Raw genomic sequence first — 24,248 nt, forward strand, 5'->3', positions numbered from 1 at the left:
CTACAATAAAGCCTATTAATTAGGATCTAGTTTGATCTTTACCCTACGTGAGTTGCTTTCTAAAATGTTATCTCATTGTAAGGCTATATAAAGTCAATGGTCTATTGATTTCAGTAGTTGAATAAAAGAGTTTTTTTTATCCATAACATACCTACTAGATTTTTCGCTCAAGCATCTACATTTATATCAATTTTGGTCAACAAAATTCAAGGTTGACTAACAATCTCCTTCTCTAATAAACTCTCTTTCTACAATTGTTGTCCCACTCTTATCTATAAACATCTACATTTACATCAATTTTAGTCAACAAAATTTAAGGTTGACTAACAATCTCCCTCTATAATAAACTTTCTTTCTACAATTGTTGTCCCACTCTCATCTATAAATATATTTGATCAAATATCAAAACTCAATTCGAGTCAAGTCAATTCAAGTTTGATGAACTGAGCTTAGTCAATTTGATCTGCCTTTACCAGAGGTCCAATTTAGATAGATCAATAAATAACTTTATTTATAAATTATTTTAGAATGAACAAAACTAAATTAATAAATTATTTAGGGTATCTCATGAAGAAGCTCAAAAGTGACTTTTTTTTTTATAGTTTCTAAATGTCACATGTCATATCAAAAATAAAATACCTCCTCTCCCCTCAAAAAAAACTTCTCGATACTTGTTTATGAGCTCCTCCTCAACAATTTATATATTTTAAAAAATCTCCAATTACTTTTTTACGGATGCTACTCTCATATCACATATCTTTATTTAAACGTATGGAGTTGCAATGTATGGAAGGTTATGAGAACTTTGAAAATTTAGAATAAATTGTAGTGTATGAAACATTTAAAAAAATTTGGGTTATTAGGTGAAAGTGAAATCGAGAATATTTTTTTAATTGAAAAATTAGGAAGCGCTCATGGAGGTCCATCCAGATGACTAATGTTCTTAGGCCTACGTCGGAATATCTTGTAGGTTAAAAATCTACAAGATCCACTATAATTTTGATTCATTTCAAAAGAAATTTAGAATGAAGGATGAAATGGACAAAATAAATAAATAAATAAAGATAATAACAATGGTAGGAAAGGTGATTAAGTTCATCTTATACCTCTTACATTTCGTCTCAAGCTATGTAAAAAGAGAAAAATTATGAAATTAGTGTATAGTAGACTGCCAGGTTACTAGGAGAATAGAGATAATAACAAGTGACTTGATTAGGCGTCGATTAAATAAAAAAAATAAAAGATAGTAGATCATATATTTATTGGCAAAATATAATGGATCAAAATTAGCCATTTGCAATAATTACATTTATCATTCATTGGTATGCTTTCTCCTCTGATTAATAAGAACATGAATTAAAATTTTTTTATCTTATCCATACAATGCAAAATAAAAAAAATATTAATTTTTTAAAGTTCCCCCTCTTCTCCTTTTCCAACTTTCCTTCTCTGTGCTTCTCTTACTCATTGAGATTAGAGAAGAGAAACTGCACCTAACACTAATACACTGATACAATTAGTGCTACGATGCTTGTTGATTGATTAAATTCAAATGTTCATGCATTCATTCATATTGTGTCTCATCAAAATGAAAGATTTCATTATTTTTTAGCAATAACGAGTTAGATACATCTACCATATATTTCGCTTCCTTGATAGACATTAAATTTAACTTTTATTTAAATATATTTACAGTCATAAATTATTCAATTTTTCATTTATCTCTATTCTACCTTTTACAATTATTCTGATTTAGATAATGAAAAATATGGTTTATTTTTTTCTTTTGCTTGTGCCTAAAAGGGCTTCCATTTAATTCTTGATAAATGATAATGGTTGGTTTGGTCTCATTTTGATCTTTATTTTCTAAGGATTGTATTTAGTTTTATCATTTTATACATTATTTTTTATTTATTTATTTTTTGTACTTCGCCGATGATGATGAGTTGAGCATGGAAACATTGATTTTTTTATATTGTTGTCCTATTTTACTGTTCTTATTTCCTCAATTTTGTTCGTTTTTTTTGTAAAGGTTGTCTCCATCTTTCATTTAAATATACATGAAAGATACTTATTTTTAGCTAAGTGAATTGTAAACTTATTATCTACTTAAAATATATTATTATATCTAATAATAATACTCTATTTAATATAATAAAATTTATATTTCTGAATTATGCTATCAAAATTTGAATATAAAAATTTAATTAATAATTTTACATTAAAAAATGGAAAATTAAATTGTATAAAAAATATTTTTTAAAATTAATATTTAATTTGTTAAAAAAATTAAACCACCATTTTCTCGATCTAAATCTAAATGAAAAAGATGAGAAAATTTTTTTTTAAACAATGTCAAAAGTCTAAGAATTTTTTCCCACTAAGACTTCAAATAGACTTGAGCCGGTCTGATTAGTTCCTTCCTAATATCATAATAATAATTTTCTTTAAGCGCTACTTTGCAATGGGAAAACTGCTCGATAGCATACTGGCCCTCTGTCTTAATAAAAAATTTGAGTTCAATATTGGTACACAGGCAGTTGGTCATATGTTTATGACACGGTTCTCGATATAAAAAAAACTTTCAAAAACTTTGCGTTGTGGATACCTTATAAAGCTTAGTGAGTTAACCTCATTAATTAGTATTTATACTTATTTATTTGTATATACGAATGAACATAAATGAACTATTACTTTTGTTCTTTTGTTCACATTTATATAAAATCATGTTTAAATTCTTCTATATCTTATGAACAAAACCTAAATTCTAGCTGATGGTTTTGTTGGCTTCATGTAAAGGTTTACATAAAACTACTACAATTTGAATGCCAAAAGATGGACAGATAGCAAGTTGGGCGACACATTTTCCAGCAAATTTTCACAGCTTATTCCAAACTTTACAAGTATAACAATAACAACAACAACAAAAGTAAAGTTAAAAAATAAATAAATAAATAAAATTTATATATGCCATCGACTTTTATGTTAGATATTTTAATAAAACTATTTTCTTTATAAAAAAATTAATCTCTCGTGTGAATTAAATAATGTAATAAAATAAATATAATTTTTGGCACAAGTATAATTAATTTGAGACAAACCATTTAATTTATAATATACACCACCAGGCAAATATGTATTTAAATATTTGCTATTTTAAAATTTGATATTTTGAAAAAAAAAAATCAATTAACCTCATTGACTAGCCATGGGATGATCGATTTGGTCCATGAAATTTTTTTATCCGTCATCAAGATAAATCGGGAAGCATTCACAGTGGACGACTAAAAATTGAGTATCCTTTGATTGTGTATCCTATTTAGAGGAAAATTTTCTATAAATTTATCATAATTAAAAATTAAATCATGAATACATGAATAACAACCTCAAAACTCTGCAGTTAAATTTTTTTTTAAAAAAATTGATATTCTGCTATGTTATTAAAGATGTGTCAATTTTATATTTTTTTAGAAATTATTTAAGTTAACTGATTTAATCTTAGCTGTTCAATTGCAAAATAACTGGAATTAAATTAAAGTGTCGTTTCCTTGTTTATGTATTCAATAGCAAAAATTTCCATCTGCACTTTTTAATTTCTTAAAACTCAATTCAAAAATTAATAAATAAAAATATAATAAATAGTTAAGAGTTACTTTTTGGCCATTTAAATATATTAAATTTGATTTTTTTTAAAAAAAAAAATACAAACCATTTATAATGTAATCGCTGGATGGAAAAATAAAGAAAAAAGACTCATAAAATTATACATAAAACTCTAGCTATATTATTTCTAAACCATGGACCAGTTCTTAAGTAAGCAATTTTCAGCAAAATCATGCTATCGAAAGGGTTGAAAATGGGGTGCGGTGTTGACTTGGCAATTTAAGACAGGGTTAGACGGCTAACTCACAAGCCGGTCAAAAAATATATAAAAAAGATTGAAGTTTTTATTTTTGAGTTAATGGATTATTTTTGAGTTATGGATTAGGCAGATCAAGTCCACATCCTATTAAATTTTTTATTTTAATTTTTTAAAATTTTTTATTTTGTTTCTCAACTCACAAACCAAACCGAATTTGTCGCAGTCAGCTAATTTGTTTGACGGGACAAAGACGGCTCTACGTGTGGAGATGGTTCCAAAATCAGTCGGCTTGACTTTCGATGCAAAATGTGAGGACCAGAAAAGTTGCCTCATGTTTTCCCCTTGGTGCTGCTGGTCCAATAAATGACGACGGGCATCTCCGAGACCATCTCCGGTCCTGCCGACCAAATTATGGACGATATGTTTCTGAATTAGATATGTTTTGCGATATTTATCTTTATTTTAGAAAATTGTTTTGTGGGTATAGTTAGACGTACGTGTGTTCTTTGCAATGCAGATTTTTAGTGTTCAGCCTTTGCCTCTTTGTTTTCCCCCTCTTATTTTGTGTCTTATTACATGATACATTTTATAATATTTTTATTTTCATTATTACTGGAATTATTTTTTACCTATTTTGCCCGTTGTTGGTAGAGGCTTTGAGAAACTCAACAACCTATTTCATGGGTTTTTAAGTTTTATGTTTCTCATTGTCATTTATTTTGGGGGAAAAATTATAGTTTATTATTATTATTTTCATAATTCAAATATTCAACTCTTAGGATTAACTAATTTTGAAAATGACCGACCTCAATCTCACATAAATTTATCATCGACCATCAAAATAAATCGAAAAGCATAGATTAAGCTAGCATCACAAGTTTTTTCAAACGTCTCAGATGTAATGTGCTTTAGAGATTTGAACACTCATTATATAGGGAGTCCGTCTCATTTTTTATCATCGCATCATAACCCTAGGAGCAATTGCTATTTTTTATTAGAATTATAAAAGAGTGTCTTTTTTTTCTTTTATTAACGAAACAACCTCCCATCCATCTCAACACATATTTATTTTTGAAAATATTTTTGTTTTTAGAGTTATTATAGAAGCTATACGATCAAAACTACTACAACATGAACACTTCAGCTTTAATCAATATTAATAATACTGTGTTGTACTAACTATAATTCATAACTGTAATCAACACCTAGTCAAGATTGATAAAGTTGACCAAGCTCGAGTTGACTCGAGTTGAGATTTTGATATTTGATCAATATATTAGTTGGTAAAGTGAGACTTCAAGTAGGTCAAGGTTGACCAGATACTTGATAGTCGATCAATATGTTAATTGGTTAAGCAAGAGTCAAGTACTCATGGTTGATCAGATAATTGACAAGATGGATAGTCCAAGTGGATCACAGTTAATCGAACACTTAGTGATTGGAAGTCTAACATGGAGTTGGTGAGTGACAAATCCAAGTGGTTATGGGTAACCAAACTCTTGGTGGTCGGAAGTCCAACATGGAGTTGGCACAAGAAGAAAGTCCAAGTAGATCATACTTGACCAAACACTTAGTAGTCACAAGTCCAACATAAAGTTAGCATGAAGCATAAAGTCCTAACATGTCAAGATTAACCAAATGCTAAGCAACAAGAAATCTCGGTAGGTCAAGGTTGACTGAATGTCAGACATAGAAAGTTCTGATAGATTGAGATTAATTGAATACTAAACAAGGTGAGAATTTAGTTTTAGTAATGTTGAAACATGAGTATTAGTTGATTGGTGTATCAATCGACTAGAGAATGTAAAACACCAACAATATGGTTGTTGTAGTAATTTGCTATAGTACTACTATAATAATTTGCTATAATACTTCTACAATGGTTTGCTATAGTACTGCTACAATAACAATCGACTGATGTGTTCGATCATGGTTTTAGAATTCGACTATTCAACTCAATTGGTGATATCAATTGATTGATGATTAATATCAGTCGATTAATGTCAATCAGAATCGAACAGAAGTTAATTGATTCAACTGTTCGATTCAATTGATGACATCAATCGACAGATGATTTATATCATTCAATTGATATCAATTAGAACTGAACAGAAGCATTCTGACTAAGGTGTGGGATTGGACCAATTAGATAGCAGTCGACTGATGGGTAAGATCTATTGGCTGATGTTGGGATAGATGGAGCCGTTAAGCTAACAGGTCAAAGCAACATTCAAATCAACAACGGATCAATCAATTGATGAATAAGATCAGTCAACTAATAGGCAAAAATCAACCCCGACTTAAAGGTTATAAAAAAAGGATTTTGAGGAGATTTTCGGCGCTAGTTCTTGGGGATTTAAGAACGAAGTGTTACTGCATTTCTAGACCAACAAGAGGCAATTCAAAGCAACAATAACATCCAAAGCAAAGCTCCCTTGTGTAAATGTGTTTGTTTCAATTTTATTTTATTTTATTTGTATTTTCGTATTTGCTTGTGTTTGTTGCAAGAACAACTTGTAAGAGGCTTCTCCGCTTTCGAAAGGTATATGTGAAGGAGAAGATTTAGTAGTGGTAGATTGCTAGTACTAAACCTTGGATTAGTCGCATGAAGAGGCGGATATCAAGTAAACTCAAAGTATTATACATGTGGCGTCAAGTTTAATTCAAGTATTCTATTGTGCATTCAAATAACGAGCCCGCAATCGAGACAAAGTGATCGAAGCTATTAACCCCATCCTTTAGCTCGCACGGATCCTAACAATAGATACTTCATCTCTGATCAAGATAGGTTAATATTATATTGTAGCAACTACAAATTGTAACTGTTACAATACTAGTCAATATTATATTATAGCAACTATGAGATTATAGCTGCTATACGGTTATAGCAATTATCTCTAATCAACACTGGTTAATATTATATTGTAGTAACTATGAATCATAGCTAGTATAACATAAATAATTTATTTCTATTCAATACTCGTTTGTATTATATTGTGGGAGATATAGAATCATAGTTATTGCGACTGTGTAATTATAACAACTAAGAGATCATAACTGCTAACACAATTATAATCTCATAATTCCTATAATATCATAAAAAAAATTTTAAAAAAATTGAGATGAGATAAAATACTATTTTGATAATATATAAAAGGGACACCCTTTTAATGATTCCAATAAAAAAGCATCTTTTGATTTTTTTTTTTTCTTTATTTTACTTTTTATTTTTGTTTATCTTTGTGGTTCTTTTCCTTTTTGTCAATTTTTTTGTCACTCTCATTTATTATCAGTAGAATAAAAAGTTCAAGGTAAATTGTTAGTACACTAGTTTATTTGTTATGGTAGCGTTAGTGTTTCTTGCGATTTCTTATTGTACAAGATTTTAAATTTAATACATTGAAAACCGTACATGTTTTATTTGGAATGCTCGGTTGAGAATCAAATACAAGTAAATTGTTGTGGATCATTATGGACACCCCCACCAACATAGTCGAGTTGATATTTAGATGATATAAAAGTAGAGATCGTATTTGTGTGAGAAAAATTTCTTGGAAAATAAAATTTCATCTCACTATGGGGCCGGAGATGAAAAACGTTTAAAGTGCGTATGGTTCAAATTATCATGTATAACCTTGGTTATGTGATTATCAAGTAATCACATAACCAAGGTTATGGGGAATAAAACATAACCAAATATTGTTTGATTCAACATACGTAATACAACAAACACTTGTTTGTTTGAAGATTTTAATGAATACCTTAGTTTAATATTTTACCATATTACCCTCTGTTACACAATCAACTAAACATATTATTATTATTATTATTATTTATTTTTTTATGTTTTTTTTACTTTTCTTTTCTGGTATATTTTTTTACTTTTTATGTACTTTTTTATTTTTTAAATGTTTTTATATTTATATATTTTTTTATTTTTTTACATTTTTTAAATTTTAATTTTTATATATTTATTTTATTTTTAAAATTTTAAAATTTTTATAAATTTTTTAAATTATTTAAAATTTTTTAAATTATTTAAAATTTTTAAAATTTTTAAAATTATTTAAAATTATTTAAATTTTTAATTTTTAAAAAAAATTTTAAAATTAAATTTTTTTTTATTTTTAAAATTTATATTTTTTTAAAAAAAATCATTTTTAAAATTATTTATTTTTAAAAATTTTAAAATTTTTTAAACATTTTAATATTTTTTTTTACATTTTTTTCTCTTTTTTCATGTTTTTTTCTTATCGGAGGGTGTTTTTGGTAAAAAAAAATTCGTTAACCCGGAATCAAGAAAAACCTTAGTTTTATGAGATTTTCCGATTCCGGGCTGCATGACACTTTTGCTGACGTGTCGGACATGGAACATTCCTCAGGAATCATTGAATACCTAAATCAAACAAGGTTTTTGTTGATAACCTTGGATGGATAACCAAGGTTATCAAGAATAATCCCGAACCAAATGCACCCTTAGGGTGAGCGAGTCATCTTTTTTTGCACATGATGACAACTTATGGCACAATCGGTCTAGTGGATCGAAAATACAAAGTAGAGAAATCAAGTAATTTGAATAGGCCAAGAAGCCATTTGAGCTAGGTGGACGAGTCGAGTCACAGACCAATCAAACTAAGTCATGTATTTGGTTTGATACTGATCTATGACTTTGAAATGCAATATATGAATTTGTAGAGCAAGTAATTTAATATATCGGATTCATAATTTTACTACATTTATGAATTAGTTGAAACACAAACTACCTCAATCATATATCACATAGTGAAAGTTATGAAACAGATCACCTGCGTGAAGGTGAACCTAATCCCCCCACTTCACCATAAATTCATGGATATGTCGACAAAATGATACCGAGGAAGAACGATTACTGCATCCGTAAGTATGCTTGAGGTTGGCTACGAGTCCTATCAAATTCAGATCATCCAACAATATAATTTTCAGGCATCATCAGAGCTGAGTTGTTCTTCACAACGAGAAGTGGCAATCTTCATTTATTGTGGTCATCAAAACTTGCACTCGATCGCATCGTGTACTCTGCAACGAGTTTCGCAAATAGGGACGACTTGTTTTCCAACAACCTTGCCGGTTTATCATGCTCCACAATGACTCCTGGTCCAAGAGAAGGAATTGCATCTGAGATGAATAATGAGGTACCTTGAGTCAAAGAACATGAATAGAAAACTTACCATTATCTAAAAGTAAAACCATATCACTATCAAGAACAGATGTTATCCTATGCGCAATGGTGATCACCGTAGACTCTGAAAACTGCTGCCTCAGGGTTTTTTGAATCACACTGTCTGTAGCAGTGTCCACCGAAGCTGTTGCTTCATCAAGAACCAACACCTTACTTTTTTTCAGAATCACCCTACCCAAACAAACAAGCTGGCGTTGACCAACACTCCAATTTTCTCCATTTTCAGTCACTGAGAAGATTCAGAAATAGCAAATATAGGTTTAGCTCAATTGTGAAGAACTCTTAAGCTAAAAGCACGATGAGCTACTATTATATCTAATTGTGAAGATCCTTTACCTTCAGAGTCGAGCTTTAGTTCTTTCTTCCTCACTTCGTCCCCAAGCTGACAGCTATCCACGGCCTAAAACATTTGTATTGAATTAGATCAGCTGAGGTGCAAGAGTAAATAAACAACTGAGGGCAAAGACATGAGTAAAGACAAGTCACCTTCCATATCTCTTCATCTTTGTACTCTTCCAAGGGGTCTAGGTTGCTACGAACAGTTCCCTCGAACATCGTTGGGTCTTGTGGGATTATGCTTAGTCTTGACCTTAGATCGTGAAGTCCTACTGTGGAAATGTCGATCCCATCAATAGCTATCTGCCCAACTGCTGGATCAATTATGCGGAAGAGTGCTTGTATTAGGGTAGATTTTCCACTGCCAGTTCTTCCAACAATTCCAGTTTTCATTCCTCCAGGAAAAGTACAAGTCAGGCCTCTCAATACTAAAGGCATGTTTGCTCTGTAGCGAACCTGCATCATCAAATCAGCACTTCAGAAAAATTAGATAATGGACTAGGATAGGATCAACAGATACAAAAGAGAAGAAACTGAAGAGTAAAAGATATGAGAAGCTACTCATGATCATTTATCACTCAATAAGAAATAACAGGAAGCCACAAATCCCAATTACTTGGAGGGAACTGGAAAGAACTTGTTTGCTTTACATAGGTTTGGGTTTACCTGTAAATTATGAAGTTCAATTTCTCCATTGGATGGCCAACTTGAGTCCAGTTTATTTGATTCGATCAAGAGAGGTGGTTCACTGTCAATGGTTGTATACTGCAGTATTCGCTCGACTGATATCATTGAGTTTTCAAGTTGACAGAGACTCCACATCAACCAGGTTAGTAGCATATTAAGATTAAGTCCATATGCCACAGCAAGGCCAGAAATACCTGAAAAGAAGAGGATGTGAGTCCAAAATGGTAGAGATTAGTATTAAATGTCCTTGAGTAATATAGAACTGAACAGTCGGCCGGGAAATTACCAGGATCAATCACCCCTTTTGGCATGGAGATTAGGAAAACTAAAGAAAAGGCAAACATAAGCGACGACAGCATATCCAGACGAAAGCAAAGCCATTCCATCGTTGCAGCAGTGTGGAACTTTAGTTGAGAAAACTGATCTGATAGGTTGAAGTTAGTTTTTATAAATATTTTATTCTGATCAAAGCTTCTTATTGTTGTTGATCCAGACAATGATTCTGAGAAATGCTGTATAATTGGAGCTTTACACACACCATTCAACCTGGACAGTTCTCGAGCTGTACCTATGTAATAATTCTTCAAGAATAGGACAAATGCATGATCAGCAAGTGAACGCTAAGGGAAAGGAAATAACATCAGAGTTAATAAAGTTGCCACCATTTTGGAAAAGTAAATCAATATGATATGAACTGTTGTTACACGAATAGAGATTGAATAAAAAACTTGTTTGAATACGAGAAACTAAATGTCAACTAGAAAAGGCTAACAAGTAAATCAATTTTAATTTAGAAGTCCTGGGTACCAAGAACTCCCCTCGGATACAATAGATCACAATCCTTTATTGCTCGCTTCCTAGGGATAACTTATGTCATTTTGATTTCTTTTTGAATTTCTTGTGCTTTATCTTGCACTGTGGCTTACACAAGACATCCCCCTCCTCTTCTTGGGGACTTTTGCCGGGATTATTGATACTTTTTAGCTACTATCTAGATGTTCTTACTGGGAGGCACACGTTTCATCTGTTTCTCATTTCTGTTAAAGCTATCATTTGTCTGTTAGCCTAGAAGTGTCTCAGTGTATCAAAAGGAGATGAATCAAGCAATCAGCACAATAACATGCATGTCCTAGAGCACACTTTCTGACTAACAGCACTGGTTGAATATTAAGTAGTTTGCTTTTAGAGAGTAAGCAAGACAAGCAAAAAGAAAACCCAAACCTGTGCATAAAAATATGTAGCTCTCCTACCCATGCACACCGAAAGGTGATTTACACGACTCAAACCCTCAAATCCTGTTTCACCATGGACCAAGCTTAATGCTAGTGTATGGTGTATACAAAGATGTACTTGTTTAGGCATTGAATACTAAAACCTCAGATGCCTATCTTTTCCTACAAACTACTTGGGTTTTACTTTTTAGTAATAACATACTTAGAAGTTGAGGAATGAAATTTAGGTTCAAATTCTACAACAGCAGCATAAAAAAAAGTTAGAGTTCTATTTGTTTTAATTATTGTGGGATGGCTATATAATCTTGACCATCATTGAGCTCCATACAACAATTATAATCAACAGTGCTAAATTTATAGGCAAACGTTCACTTTTGTTGTCCTATGTTGGACCAATATCGACTGTGTTGTCAAATTCCTGAAACATTTGCTGTAACTACAGAAATCAACGGCAAAGTCAAATTGAAGAAAACAACCTTGGCAGGAAAAACAAGCAAAGGTTAATACCTGATACCAAATGCAGGTTGCAAGCACAGGAATAAAGACAATGAATACTTGCCATGCAACTTGCGACATGACTACAATTATCCCAACAAGTTGAATGAAAGCAAATGCAACTGTGCCAATTTGGAAAGGAATAGTGGTGTCCACAGCATTTTGATCTGTTGATGCCTGCAAAAGTTAAAGTGCAAACAGTGATGAGAGGTAACGCATGCAAACAAAATTCTACTGATAGGGATGATTTACTAAATCGCATACTCTATTAAGGATGCGGCCGCTAGGAGTAGAATCAAAGAACGACATAGGAGCACGGAAAATGCAGTTGTGCAGCTTGTTAAATAAAAGTGTTGCTGTCTTGTATCCAGCTGTTACAAGCAGCATAGCTCTCACAAGTACACAAAAGGAGCTTCCAACAGCCAGTGCAACATAAACATAGATGAGCACTGATCCATTAACAGGAGGTTGCTCATCTTCTGAGACGGGAGCTGCCCATGCCATCCAATAATTGCTTCCAATTTGAAGAATTTGAAACAGAATTTGTCCCAACAAAATTAGAGGAACAAGAGCTCCTCCATAGGCCATCGTCACATACTTCCAGTAGACCCAAAATCCAACACGGCCTTTCTCCCTCTCTTCTTCTTGAACAAGTTGCCCCGTTTGGCTATACGTTTCATCTGCCTTACCATTTTGTTCATCACTGTTAACACCTTGGCTGGGAGCTCCTGCACCAATATTTGTGTCGCTGTCATCAACTAGTGCAATGTTATTGGGAGCACCAATGCCAAGCTCAATGGAGTCAAGTGCTGCCAAAGCATCCCTGTGAGCACCAACCAATTCCCTGAATTCTGTCCCTGAGTTTAGCACGTCATTATACTTGCCTGCTTGTACAATCCTTCCATCTTTCATGCACTATGAATGAGAAAGCAACATTTTGCTAAGTTCCCTAAGAAACCTATGGAGCAATCACATGATGCAAAAATCATGAAGGAAAAAGGAAAGAAAAGGGCATAAATCACCAGGACAAGATCAGCTGAAGGTAAGAACTCCACTTGGTGGGTGACATATATTACTGTTTTTGAAGCTAGATGACCAAGCAAACACTCCTGCAATTCAGGAGATAATGAGAAACAGAGGAAAGATGCCTTTAAATTGAATGTACTGAATTTGCTAAAAACAATACCATAAGAATACTTAGATCACCCAGAAAACAAAAATAAAATAAAGAAAGAAAGAGATCAAATCATATGCCAGCTTTTAATTGACTACATGGCAATTGTTTCATCTTACTTAGCTCACTGTTTAATAGTTTAAACAAAGCAAAACATCATCATTGAAGTTGGAGGGAAGCCATGCACCGTACGTAATCTGCTAATGCTAGATAAAGGTCTTTAATAAGTAAATATAAAAACATATTAAAATTCTCAACTGCAGACAAGCAACACCGCCTACTGGACTGAGTGTGGAAACCTAAATCATAGATGCAATTAAGGGCAGAGTTATTTGGGTAAAAGAAAAAAAAAAATTGATATGGTTGACAATTGTATGACCATAGATACATAAATGTTGAGTTTATATTTATTCTTGAACACCAATCATAAAGCATAGATAGGAACAAAGCATTCACATGTGTATTAGTTCATAACACCATACAAGATTAGGAAGAAAAAAGTGCGCACCTTAAAGAGATGGGTTCCTGTGTGAGCATCTACGGCGCTGAAAGGATCATCAAACAGGAAAATATCAGCATCGTGGTACAAAGCCCGGGCAATCTGAATCCTTTGCTTCTGTCCCCCACTCAAGTTGATGCCCCGCTCTCCTATCATTGTCTGGTCTCCAAATGCCAGGATCTCTAAGTCTTTCTTCAAACAGCAAGCTTCAAGCACCTTCTCATATTTCTCCCGATCCATCTCCTTACCAAACAAAATGTTATCTTGAATCTTACCACTCTGTATCCAGGGCGACTGGGGTACATAAGCAGTTGTGCCACAGAGCCTAACACTTCCAGAGACCTTGGGCACCTCACCTAACAAGCTCGACAACAAGCTCGATTTCCCTGAACCAACTGTGCCACAAACAGCAACCCTCATGCCTTGCAGCACTTTGAAGTTCAAATCCTTCAAGGTCGGAGCATCCGAAGAGTGATCCCACAAGAAGGTTCCATTTACCACTTCTGCTACGATCTCGGAAAAGCCACTCGGAAGCCTTTCTATGGTATCCGATTGCAGCTCTTCGAGGCATAAGAATGAAGCAATTCGATCAAGAGAAACCTTGGTCTGGATGATCATGGATACCATGTCAGGGAGATTGTAGATGGGTTCCTGCAACACTCTAAAGGTCGCCAGCGCCGAGAGGACCTTCCCTGACGATAATGGAATCCCTACTAGCATGCAGAATCCAAAAGTGGCGACCGCCACAAATATGGGCGCCCCCCAGAAGACAAAGCTTGTCAAAGCCGACGTGTAGACCAACTTCCTCAACGAGCTCTCCTCGTTCTTCCTCAGCTTGATTACTTTCGCTAAGAACTTCATCTCCCAGCCTTGCAGCTTGAGAATTCTCATGTTCCTTAAAATCTCCGACGTCGCCTTCATTCTCGTATCCTTGCACTCCATCACCTTTCCCTGGTACTTCTCCTGCATCTTCCCGAGAGGCACATTGGCCAGCATCACCAAGACCGTGGCCAGCAGTGCGGCGCCAGCAGCGAGGCCTAAGTTGATGTACAAGATGAGCAAGGCGAGCGCGACCTGCAAGGGAACCAACCAGAGATCGTGCATGTACCAGCTGAAGAGCCCGATTCGGTCTGCGTCGACGCTCATTAGATTGATGACCTCGCCGCTGGTCTGGCTCTGCTTCGATCGGCTCGACAAGGTGAGCCCCTTTTGGTAGATGATGGCGACGAGGGCGGCGCGGATTCTGATACCGGCTTGCTGCAACTGGAAGAAGTAGTGCCGCTGCGACAGGCACTCCAAGAGCTTCCCCACAACGAAGGTCAACACAAGCCAGTAGGCTGCGCCGGCGAACAGAGGTTCGCCGTTGAGGTACCGGACGAGGAAGTCGATGAGGTAGGGGCCTACGTAGGTGGCCAAGGTGTAAACGATCGCGTAAACAGCCGTGACCGCCGCTTGCTGCCACGTGGTGAGGAGCAACGCCTTCGCGAGCTGGAATGTGGTTACGGAAGAAGCGCTGCTGGTAACGGGGCAGGAATCGAGTTTGGTTCTGAATATGGGAAAGATTCCGTCAATGCAATCTCGCGGCTCCAGATGCGGCACATCGGCGAAGTCGAGGGTTTTCCGGTTGCCGACGGCGAGCAGCGGACCAATCCAGTAGAAGGTGAGCGTGCTGAGGAATCCAGCATTGGCGAAAAGGGAGGTGTTTCCCGCGCAACTCTCTGCATTCGCAGAGACGCCGTTCAACAGCGGCTCCTCGGTATCAGACACCGCTCTCTCCTCACGGCTGTTCCCAAAGAAGGCAGCAGAACTGACGATAAAAGCTGACAGAGCGGAAACGATATCGAACACCCAAGCGGGAATCGACAAAGCATCTCGTTTTCGCAGGTAGAAGAGATCAACGGCGAGGGAGGAACATGACATAAGGAAGAACAATCCCCACCAGATCCTAAGAAACACCGGGAAGCGATGGGAGCGGAGGCCGACAGCGAGGTAAGCGGCGGTGACGAGCCAAGTGGCCGCGCGAAGCGTAGCATCGGAGAGGACCACAGCCTGGTCGCGCTGCCATCGCCGACCGTCCTGATAGCAGACAAAGGTGAGCACGGAAAGACAGAGATAAAACATTCCGACGAAGGCGCAGGCGGAGATCAGCAATCTCTGGAACAGAGACATGCGGCGCTCTACTCGCTGTTTGGCGCTGCCGGCGTGCTCTGAGGCCGGTCGGAACCAGAAGAAGGCGAAGGCGAGGAGGAAGACGAAATGGAATGCGGCGGAGAAACCATGCTGGACGACGACGGCCGCGTAGGCGGGCACGGCAACGAACGAAAGAATCGACATGGTTAGCTCTTCCGCTGCTACTTCTCCCTCTTGTCCGAGTGCGCGGTTAATCCAGAGAAGGAAAGCGGCCCCTCGAGGCGCAAGCAAGAAATGGACGCAGTACGATGAGACTAGTGACGTAGAGGAAGGGGACAAAGAAGCCAGTAAGGCAATTGGGTGCGTTCGAAGGTCCGTGGAACTAGGGAGGGATGTGGGAAAAGTTAATTAATTAGGGTAAGCATTTTTAGGGTTAGCTTTTTGACCGTCAGTTAGGGTAATACTGGAATATTCTCCAACTTTATTATTCCGTCTTCATTCCTAATTCGGTAAAACAAGAGTGGATTCCAGTAGGTCTTGTCGAATATTTATAGTAAATTGAAAGAAAGTTCTGGTGATCCAAAAAAATTCTATTTTTAGTATTACAACTACACTATCCTTTATGTTCTAAATTTATATTGTTGAGAATTGTTTAATATAATGTTAATAATTGATTTTTAGATAACTTAATAGTTTAAAATTATATTTAATAAAATCAATTTTGTTTTCCTTTAAATAATTATTAGTATTTTACTGAACCGTGCATATAAGCTTGTAAAATAATACATAACTTTTAAAATGATGAAATCACGTATCAGATACTTATTTTACCCTTATCCACGTCGTTGTTATCCACCTCATGTGCTCGTCCGAAGCAAGAAAAGGCTCTCCCGACCGACTTAATTTCGTGAACTCCTGCATTCTGCTAATACCTAATCCCGAACCCTAACTTCTCCTACCTTCTCAGCATCGCTTACTTACTTTCGCTTATTTTCATAAACACAATCCTGAATCCCTCCCGAACTTGGTTGTCTGCTCGTTCTCGTCATTCACCGTTTCACCGACGGCGAAGTCCTAGCTTCTTCACCTCCACGGGCGTCGTCATTCTTCTGTGTTCTCTGGAAGTTGCAAAGTCCAAGTCATATCATCACCGGCTATTGTATTCTTGGAAGCTTCACGACCTAGGTCAAAGGTTGGTTTCACCACATTTTTCACCGTGTTAGGTCGTTATTGTCTTGAGCTTCACCATCTTCTTCACCGTGTTACCTCCTTATTGTCCCACTGGGTCATATCAATACATCTATGAAAATGTCGAAATATACATCATCATCTCCAAAGGTAAAAAATTTGAGAGTAAAGTATTTTTTTTTTTTTTGAATTGGTCATTATTTATGATTATAGCTTGATTTATGAAAACATATTTTTTTTATTTTAAGCCTATTAATAGTATCAAGATGAATTGCCCAACACATATTTTATCTAAATAAGGTAATACTATCCAGATAAATTGTTACCTAATATAAAAAGCACAGTTTGATTTAATATTTATCGTATTTCGTACCTAAAATGTGTTAAAGATTTCTTAATCTAAATTGGTTATATCATCTCTAAACCAAGCACCTTATAGTGTGTATAGAACTATGAGTTTTTTTACTTAGTTTAAGTTAGCAACAAATTTAATAGTTGTTTATATTATATCATATTTATGTTTGTATTCATTCTAATTTCAAAATGGTTCAGTAATTATGTTTTCATTCATTCTAATTTCATAGTGGTTATACTTTTACAAATCTTGATTCATGTTTTCTTATATGGAAGGAAAGTAAAAGAAATACATCAAGTTCAGAAAGTTCAATTCAAGTATCAAGTCTACATGACAAGTTACATTAGATGAGCAAGTTGAGACATTTTATATATTTTTGTTCTAAAACTTCCACAAGAGGAAAGACAAAAGGTCATTCAAAAGTAATATTCCATGAAAAATACATAAATGTTATAAGAAGTAACCCTTTTTCAATATTCTGAGCATACCAAAAATTTGACATCTTAGGGGATTACTAGTCAACATATTTGAGAGTTGGGATTGCAAAAAAGAGATTCAAATTCGCCAACGTGGTTGTGTCCTTCACAGCCAATGATGTAGCATTATTGGTTGGAATTCCAAATAGAGGCAAACATGTCGAGATGGATTCCAATGTTGTTTCTGGTGCATTATTTGAAATATTTTTTTTCCAAGTAAAGACCTAAATCGATCTAAATTGGGAAATCTAATGAGGACTTATTGTCAACGAGTCAATTCAGATTCAGATGTGTTGCTATTTTATAAATTTTATATTTTGTATCTTTTTTTCTCTGTTTTATTTGCTTCTAGTACATATTGTTAGAGTGTATACTAAAAGCCTAGCTTTTGTAAACATTTATTATGAAATAAAGAATCACATTGGTCAAAAATATCTACATTTATATGTTAAGTCTAATTGTTCAATTAATTTATATTGTAGATAATATAGTGTGTGGTGTCACACACAGAAGATCATGTTATCGATTCCTAATAAATTATAAACTGTAGCTCACAACTAAGATGTATAGGAACAAACCATTGGAATAGTCATAATGCAATTTGGTATTAGTTTATCTTAACTATAAAATTATACTAATACACTCTAAGTATATTGAGTATGACCATTTAAGGTAAGTTCTTTTTATACTGACTTGATAAAAGAACAAAACCTTAGTTATTATGGAAGTGTGTGCTCTTAATCATAATATAATAACAAGCACATATATTTAATATTTATTTCTTTGACTTATCAAAGGGTGAAATTTAGCTTGATAAATCAAAAGGCTCGATAAGTTGGGAAATGATATTACTTATAGTGTGTGTTGTTGATTATAAAAGGAAACTGTGTCCTAGAAATCTAGGTTGATAATGTCCCCAAGAGAAGCTCATAAGGATTGTCATGTTAAACCCACAGGTAGATTTAATCTGACATGATAATAAGGTTGAGTGATACTACTCTTAGACTAAGATATTAATTAAAATGAGTTGTTAGTAACTCAATTAGTTAGTGGACATTCGACATCTTAAACACAGGGAGATTAACACACTCATAATAAGGAGCCCAAAATATAATTTAGGATTGGTGCGGTAGTTCAATAATAATTCTTTAGTGGTATGAATTATTATTGATGAAATTAAGGTGGGTGTTCGGGGCGAACAAGGGAAACTTAATTTCATCGGGAGATCAAAACTAATTCCTCCTCTCGGTCCCGTGCCCCCACTCTGTGCACCACTAAGGCACTGGGTAGCCTCTTGTATATAGAGTATTATACCCACCACAAACCCACTTCCCACCCACCCTTTGGTGGTCAGCCAAGCATGTTTGGAGCCCAAGCTTGGGCCGACCAAAGCCAACGGATTGAGCCAAGATTAGTGGTCGACTCTAGCTTGGAGTCCAAGCTAAGTGTGGCCGGCCACATATAAAATAAAAGGGATTTTATTCAAAATCTTTCCTTATGTGGAAGCCATGGTTTTAAAAGAGAATTTAAAATTTAAATCTTTCCTTTTATAGTTTCTACAAAAGATTAAGTGAAAGATTTGATATCTTTCTTTATTTGTAGTTAAAAGGAAGATTTTAATTTTTGATAAAACTTTCCTTTTTTGTAACCATGTTCATGATTTAAAAGAGAGTTTTAAAATTAAATCTTTCCTATTATAGTTTCTACAAAAGATTAAGAAAAGATTTGATATATTTCTTTATTTATAGATTGAGAGGAAGATTTTAATTTTAAAGAAAACTTTTCTTTTATCATCATCACCGTCTATTATATTCTCGGAAGCTTCATGACCTAGGTCAAAGGTTGGTTTCACCACATTTTTCATCGTATTAATTAGGTCGTTATTGTCCTAAGCTTCATCATCTTCTTCATCGCGTTACCTCCTTATTGTCCCATTGGGTCACATCAGTGCATCTATAAGAATGACGAAGTATACATCATCATCTCTAAAGGTAAAAAATTTGAGTGTAAATTTTTTTTTTTGAATTGGTCATTTAGTTATGATTATAGTTTGATTTATGAAAACACATTTTTTATTTTAAGCTTGTTAATAGTATCAAGATGAATTGCCCAACACATACTTTATCTAAATAAGGTAATACTATCAAGATAAATTGTTAATACTATTTAACTTTGGTAAAAAACGTAGTTTGATTTAATATTTGTCATACTTCGGACCTAAAATGTGTTAAAGATTTCTTAATCTAAATTGGTTATATCATCTCTAAACCAAGCACCTTTTAGCGTGTATAGAACTATGAGTTTTTTTTTACTTAGTTTAAGTTAGCAACAAATTTAATAATTGTTTATATTATATCATATTTTTGTTTGTATTCATTTTAATTTCAAAATGGTTCAGTAATTATGTTTTCATTCATTCTAATTTCATAGTGGTTATACTTTTACAAATCTTGATTGTTGTTTTCTTATATGGAAGGAAAGTAAAAGAAATACATTAAGTTTAGGAAGTTCAATTCAATTATCAAGTTTGCATGACAAGTTACATTGGATAAACAAGTTGAGACATTTTATATATTTTTTGTTCTGAAACTTCCACAAAAGGAAAGACGAAAGGTCATTCAAGAGTAATATTCCATGAAAAACACATAAATGTTATAAGAAGTAACCCCTTTTCAATATTTTAAGCATACTAGAAATTTGACATCTTAGGGGATTACTAGTCAACATATTTGAGAGTTGGGATTGCAAAAAAGAGACATTCAAATTCACCAACGTGGTTGTGTCCTTCATAGCCAACGATGTAGCATTATTGCTTGAAATCCCAAATAGAGATAAACATGCCGAGATGAATTCCAATGTTGTTTCTGGTGCATTATTTGAAACATTTTTTTCCAAGTAAAGACCTAAATCGATCTAGATTGGAAAATCTAATGAGGACTTATTGTCTTCGAGTCGATTCAGATTTGGATGTGTTGCTATTTTGTAAATTTTATATTTTGTATCTTTTTCCTCTATTTTATTTGCTTCTAGTGGATATAAGCTACCTTTTAGAATTATATATATTGTCGATAATTTCGACAATCTAGAAAATTATAATTGGGTCAAGGCTGTTAGGATCCTTCGTACTCGGCTAGAGAGGGGGGGTGTGAATAGCCGCCCCAAATGCTCGCGTTTCTTCCTACAATTCGTTAGCGCAGCGGAAAAATAAACTAGAAACGAAAGGAAGAATATCAAACCTTAACACAGCGATGTACGAGGTTCGGAGATGATGCTCCTACTCCTCGGCGTGTCCGTAAGGTGGACGAACCCAATCAATCCGTCGGTGGATGAGTCCCCGGAAAACCGGCTAATAAAAACTCCTTCTGGGTGGAGAAACCTCGCCACACTTATTTGCAACAGCAAACAGGAGTACAAGTACAAAGAATAAGCAAGAAATACAATAAGAATACACAAGCACTCTACCAATCTTGCTTTCTCGTCGACTGGAGGAGCTTGAAACCCAACAGCTGACGAGAATCCGGTCGGGAAGCTCACGCGAAGCTTTCGGAAGAACTCAGCAGAGCTCTTATCGCAGCCCACAAATCTTCAGCAGAAGAGAGGAAAAGAGGAAGAACCGGTATCTGGCCCTCGACCCCTTTATACTGCGAAGAAGAAAGCGGTAAATGAAGAAACTGGCGTTGCGTCGCAGCTAGAACCTGATCGATGCGTGGACCGATCAGTAACATCTGATCGGTGCGGACCGATCGGAAAAAGCCGCTTGTTCCATCCTGATCGGTCCATGGACCGATCAGAACTCTGATCGGTCCGGGACCGATCGGGGCCTCTTGATCGGTCCCGGACCGATCGGCCCCTCTTGCGCCTCGATCTGTTGATCGACTCGATCGGTCACGGACGATCGATTAACACTGATATACTGCGATGTGTTCGATCGGTCACCGATCGAGAATATTCGATATCCGGATCGATCACGGATCGATCCAGAGGTTTTCGCCAAACCAAGTCCAAACCAACATCCGGTCAATCTTGACTGTTGGTACATTGCGCCTAGCATCCGGTCACTCCTTGACCTGCTAGGACTCCCGCTAAGTTTCCGGTCAATCCCTTTGACCCACTTAGACTTTTCTCTCCGTGCAAGTATCGGGTCACTCCTATGACCTACTTGGACTTCCCATCACCGGATGTCCTATCACCCTCGATCCATCTGGATTTTCCCTTGCCGGCTTCACTTACGGGACTTTCACCGGCTTCACTCACCAGGATTTCCACACCGCCTAACATCCCAGTTAGGACTTTCTCACTGGCTTCACTTACCGGGACTCTGCCTAACCTCCCGGTTAGGACTTTTCCCATGCCAGCCTCCCTCACTGGGACTTCTCCGTGCAAGTCTCCATACTTGGACTTTTCCGTGCCAAGTCTCCATACTTGGACTTTCGCGTGCCAAGCTCCCTGCTTGGACTTTTCCGTGCAAGTCTCCATACTTGGACTTTTCCAGTGCCAAGCTCCCTGCTTGGACTTTTCCCGAATCAGATCAACCAGGTCAACCTTGACCTACGGTTGCACCAACAACCTCCCAAACATCTATTCTTGTCCCATATCAAGAATAGAACTCTCTCACGAGTGTCAAACATCAACATGCAACTCAACTAGGTCAACCTTGACCTAAGGTTGCACCGACAATCTTCCTAAGTCAAACATCAAAATACAACTCGAGTCAGGTCAACTCGAGTCAGGTCAACCAGGTCAACCTTGACCTAAGGTTGCACCAACAATCTCCCCCTTTTTGATGTTTGACAAAACCCATAATCAAGTTAGGTTAACCCGATAACCTAACTTAGGTTTTCCAACCATCTTCCAATGTCCAATGTTCTTTCGTTGAACATTCTCTGAACATTCTTCCTTTAGGTTAACCCGATAACCTAACTTGGGTTCTCCAATAATTCTCCCCCTTTTTGACACACATCAAAAAGAATTTCAATGTTCTTTTCTTGAACATTCCTTGACATTCTTCCCCTAGCTTAGGTTAACCCGATAACCTAACTTGGGTTCTCCAATAATTCTCCAATGAACACTCTCCCATTTTTGACACACATCAAAAAGAAAAAGAGGGTATCAAGATCAAGAGTTTCTTCCTAATGAAAGTCCCATACCTTTCATTGAAACTCTTAATTTCCCCCTTGATACTAAACTCAACAATCAACTTAGTGATAATCCCATATCACTAATCCTCAAAAGTCTTAAGGAGTAAAAACTCCCCCTAAAAGTCAACTCCCCCTTGACAATTAGGTAAAACTCCCCCTAAAGGTCAACTCCCCCTTGACCATTGCACCAACAATGTCTTTGTGAGTTCCAAACCTTTAGAAATCCACAAAAACACCATTTCCATAACTGAAATTTCAGACAACAAAATCGAAACTGGCACGCCCGGTCCCCAGACCGATCGGAAACTCCATGGATCGGTCCCGCACCGATCGGGCCTTCACCGAGATCGCACCAAGCTCTGCGGTTCTTCTTGGATCGATGCAGGACCGATCCATGCCTGGATCGGTCCACGACCGATCAGGACTTCTGGATCGGTCCCGGACCGATCCCAACTCTGATAGGTAGATTTGAATTTCCTTCCGAAATTCAGAAACTCCTAGAAAATTCCAGAAAATTCGAAAAATTGTGAAATTTTGAGGATACATTCCTCATAACATATACTATCATGGAAAAATAGTTTTCTATGAAAATAACTTCCATTTTTCAATCTTGATACAAAGTTCTAAAACTTTGAAATAATTCAAGTTTAACTCAACTTTGTATCACAATGTTCAATGATGAATGCTATCACTAGGAAAGCTTCATCAAGGTTTTTCAAATCAATTTTAAAATGATTTTAAACCTTTTAATTTAGGACCATAATCTTAGGGCTAAATGTACATGACTTGTACACAAGCTTTTCCTATGATCCTCCATTTCTTGAATTAGGCTCATCTAGGTACAAAAACTATGCACCTTGATCCTAACTCATGATCCTAATATCTCACATACATCTAAAGTGTATCAAATACATCCAAGTCAATGTTGATGTGAGATATGGGTTTAGGTATCTTAGACTAAGGTCTCATGCATTTTCTAAACACAAATTTGATCTCAATATCAAAATGTGTTTTTCATCCTTAAATCAATTTCATTGATTATTAATGCAAGAGATGATGACATGGCATAAAATGATATCATAAATAAAAACATGTGCCAATGTCATGATGTCATGGCATAAAGTTTGAAAACTTAAATAAACATGACATATAGATAACCTAAGCATTATCATGACATTTCAAATGATAATAAAATAAATATGATGTCATGGCATGACATGGCATATGGCAACCAATCATGGCAAGTTAGCACAAATAAAATACCTAAATTCCCTATCTAAGTATCCTTAGCCTTGGCTAACTTAAAATCTAACCCTAGATTGCCCATATATCCCTAAGAGAAAACCAAAATCCCAATTATGGTATTTCTCTAGGTTTTCTTAAATTGTGCCAAATAAGATTAAAATCGATATTTTTCAAATATGGCACAATTTACTCTTCAAGGAGTAAACGATAATT

At 35.6% G+C, this 24,248-nt stretch overlaps 1 protein-coding gene across 1 annotated transcript; it reads right to left on the reverse strand.

Moving 5' to 3' along the window:
- Positions 1-8,581: 8,581 nt before the first annotated feature.
- On the reverse strand, positions 8,582-15,630 carry LOC122001313 (ABC transporter C family member 3-like). Its single transcript, XM_042555995.1, has 10 exons — positions 13,513-15,630; positions 12,853-12,939; positions 12,095-12,745; positions 11,843-12,007; positions 10,390-10,684; positions 10,083-10,297; positions 9,567-9,872; positions 9,417-9,480; positions 9,137-9,309; positions 8,582-9,016 (listed from the first exon to the last, which is right to left on the reverse strand). Exons 1-10 carry the CDS (start codon positions 15,622-15,624, stop codon positions 8,849-8,851), a joined length of 4,236 nt encoding a protein of 1,411 aa, XP_042411929.1. The 5' UTR covers positions 15,625-15,630; the 3' UTR covers positions 8,582-8,848.
- Positions 15,631-24,248: the final 8,618 nt, after the last annotated feature.

The sequence above is a fragment of the Zingiber officinale genome, chromosome 7A (genome assembly GCF_018446385.1).
Source record: "Zingiber officinale cultivar Zhangliang chromosome 7A, Zo_v1.1, whole genome shotgun sequence".
Classification (NCBI taxonomy): Eukaryota; Viridiplantae; Streptophyta; class Magnoliopsida; order Zingiberales; family Zingiberaceae; genus Zingiber; species Zingiber officinale.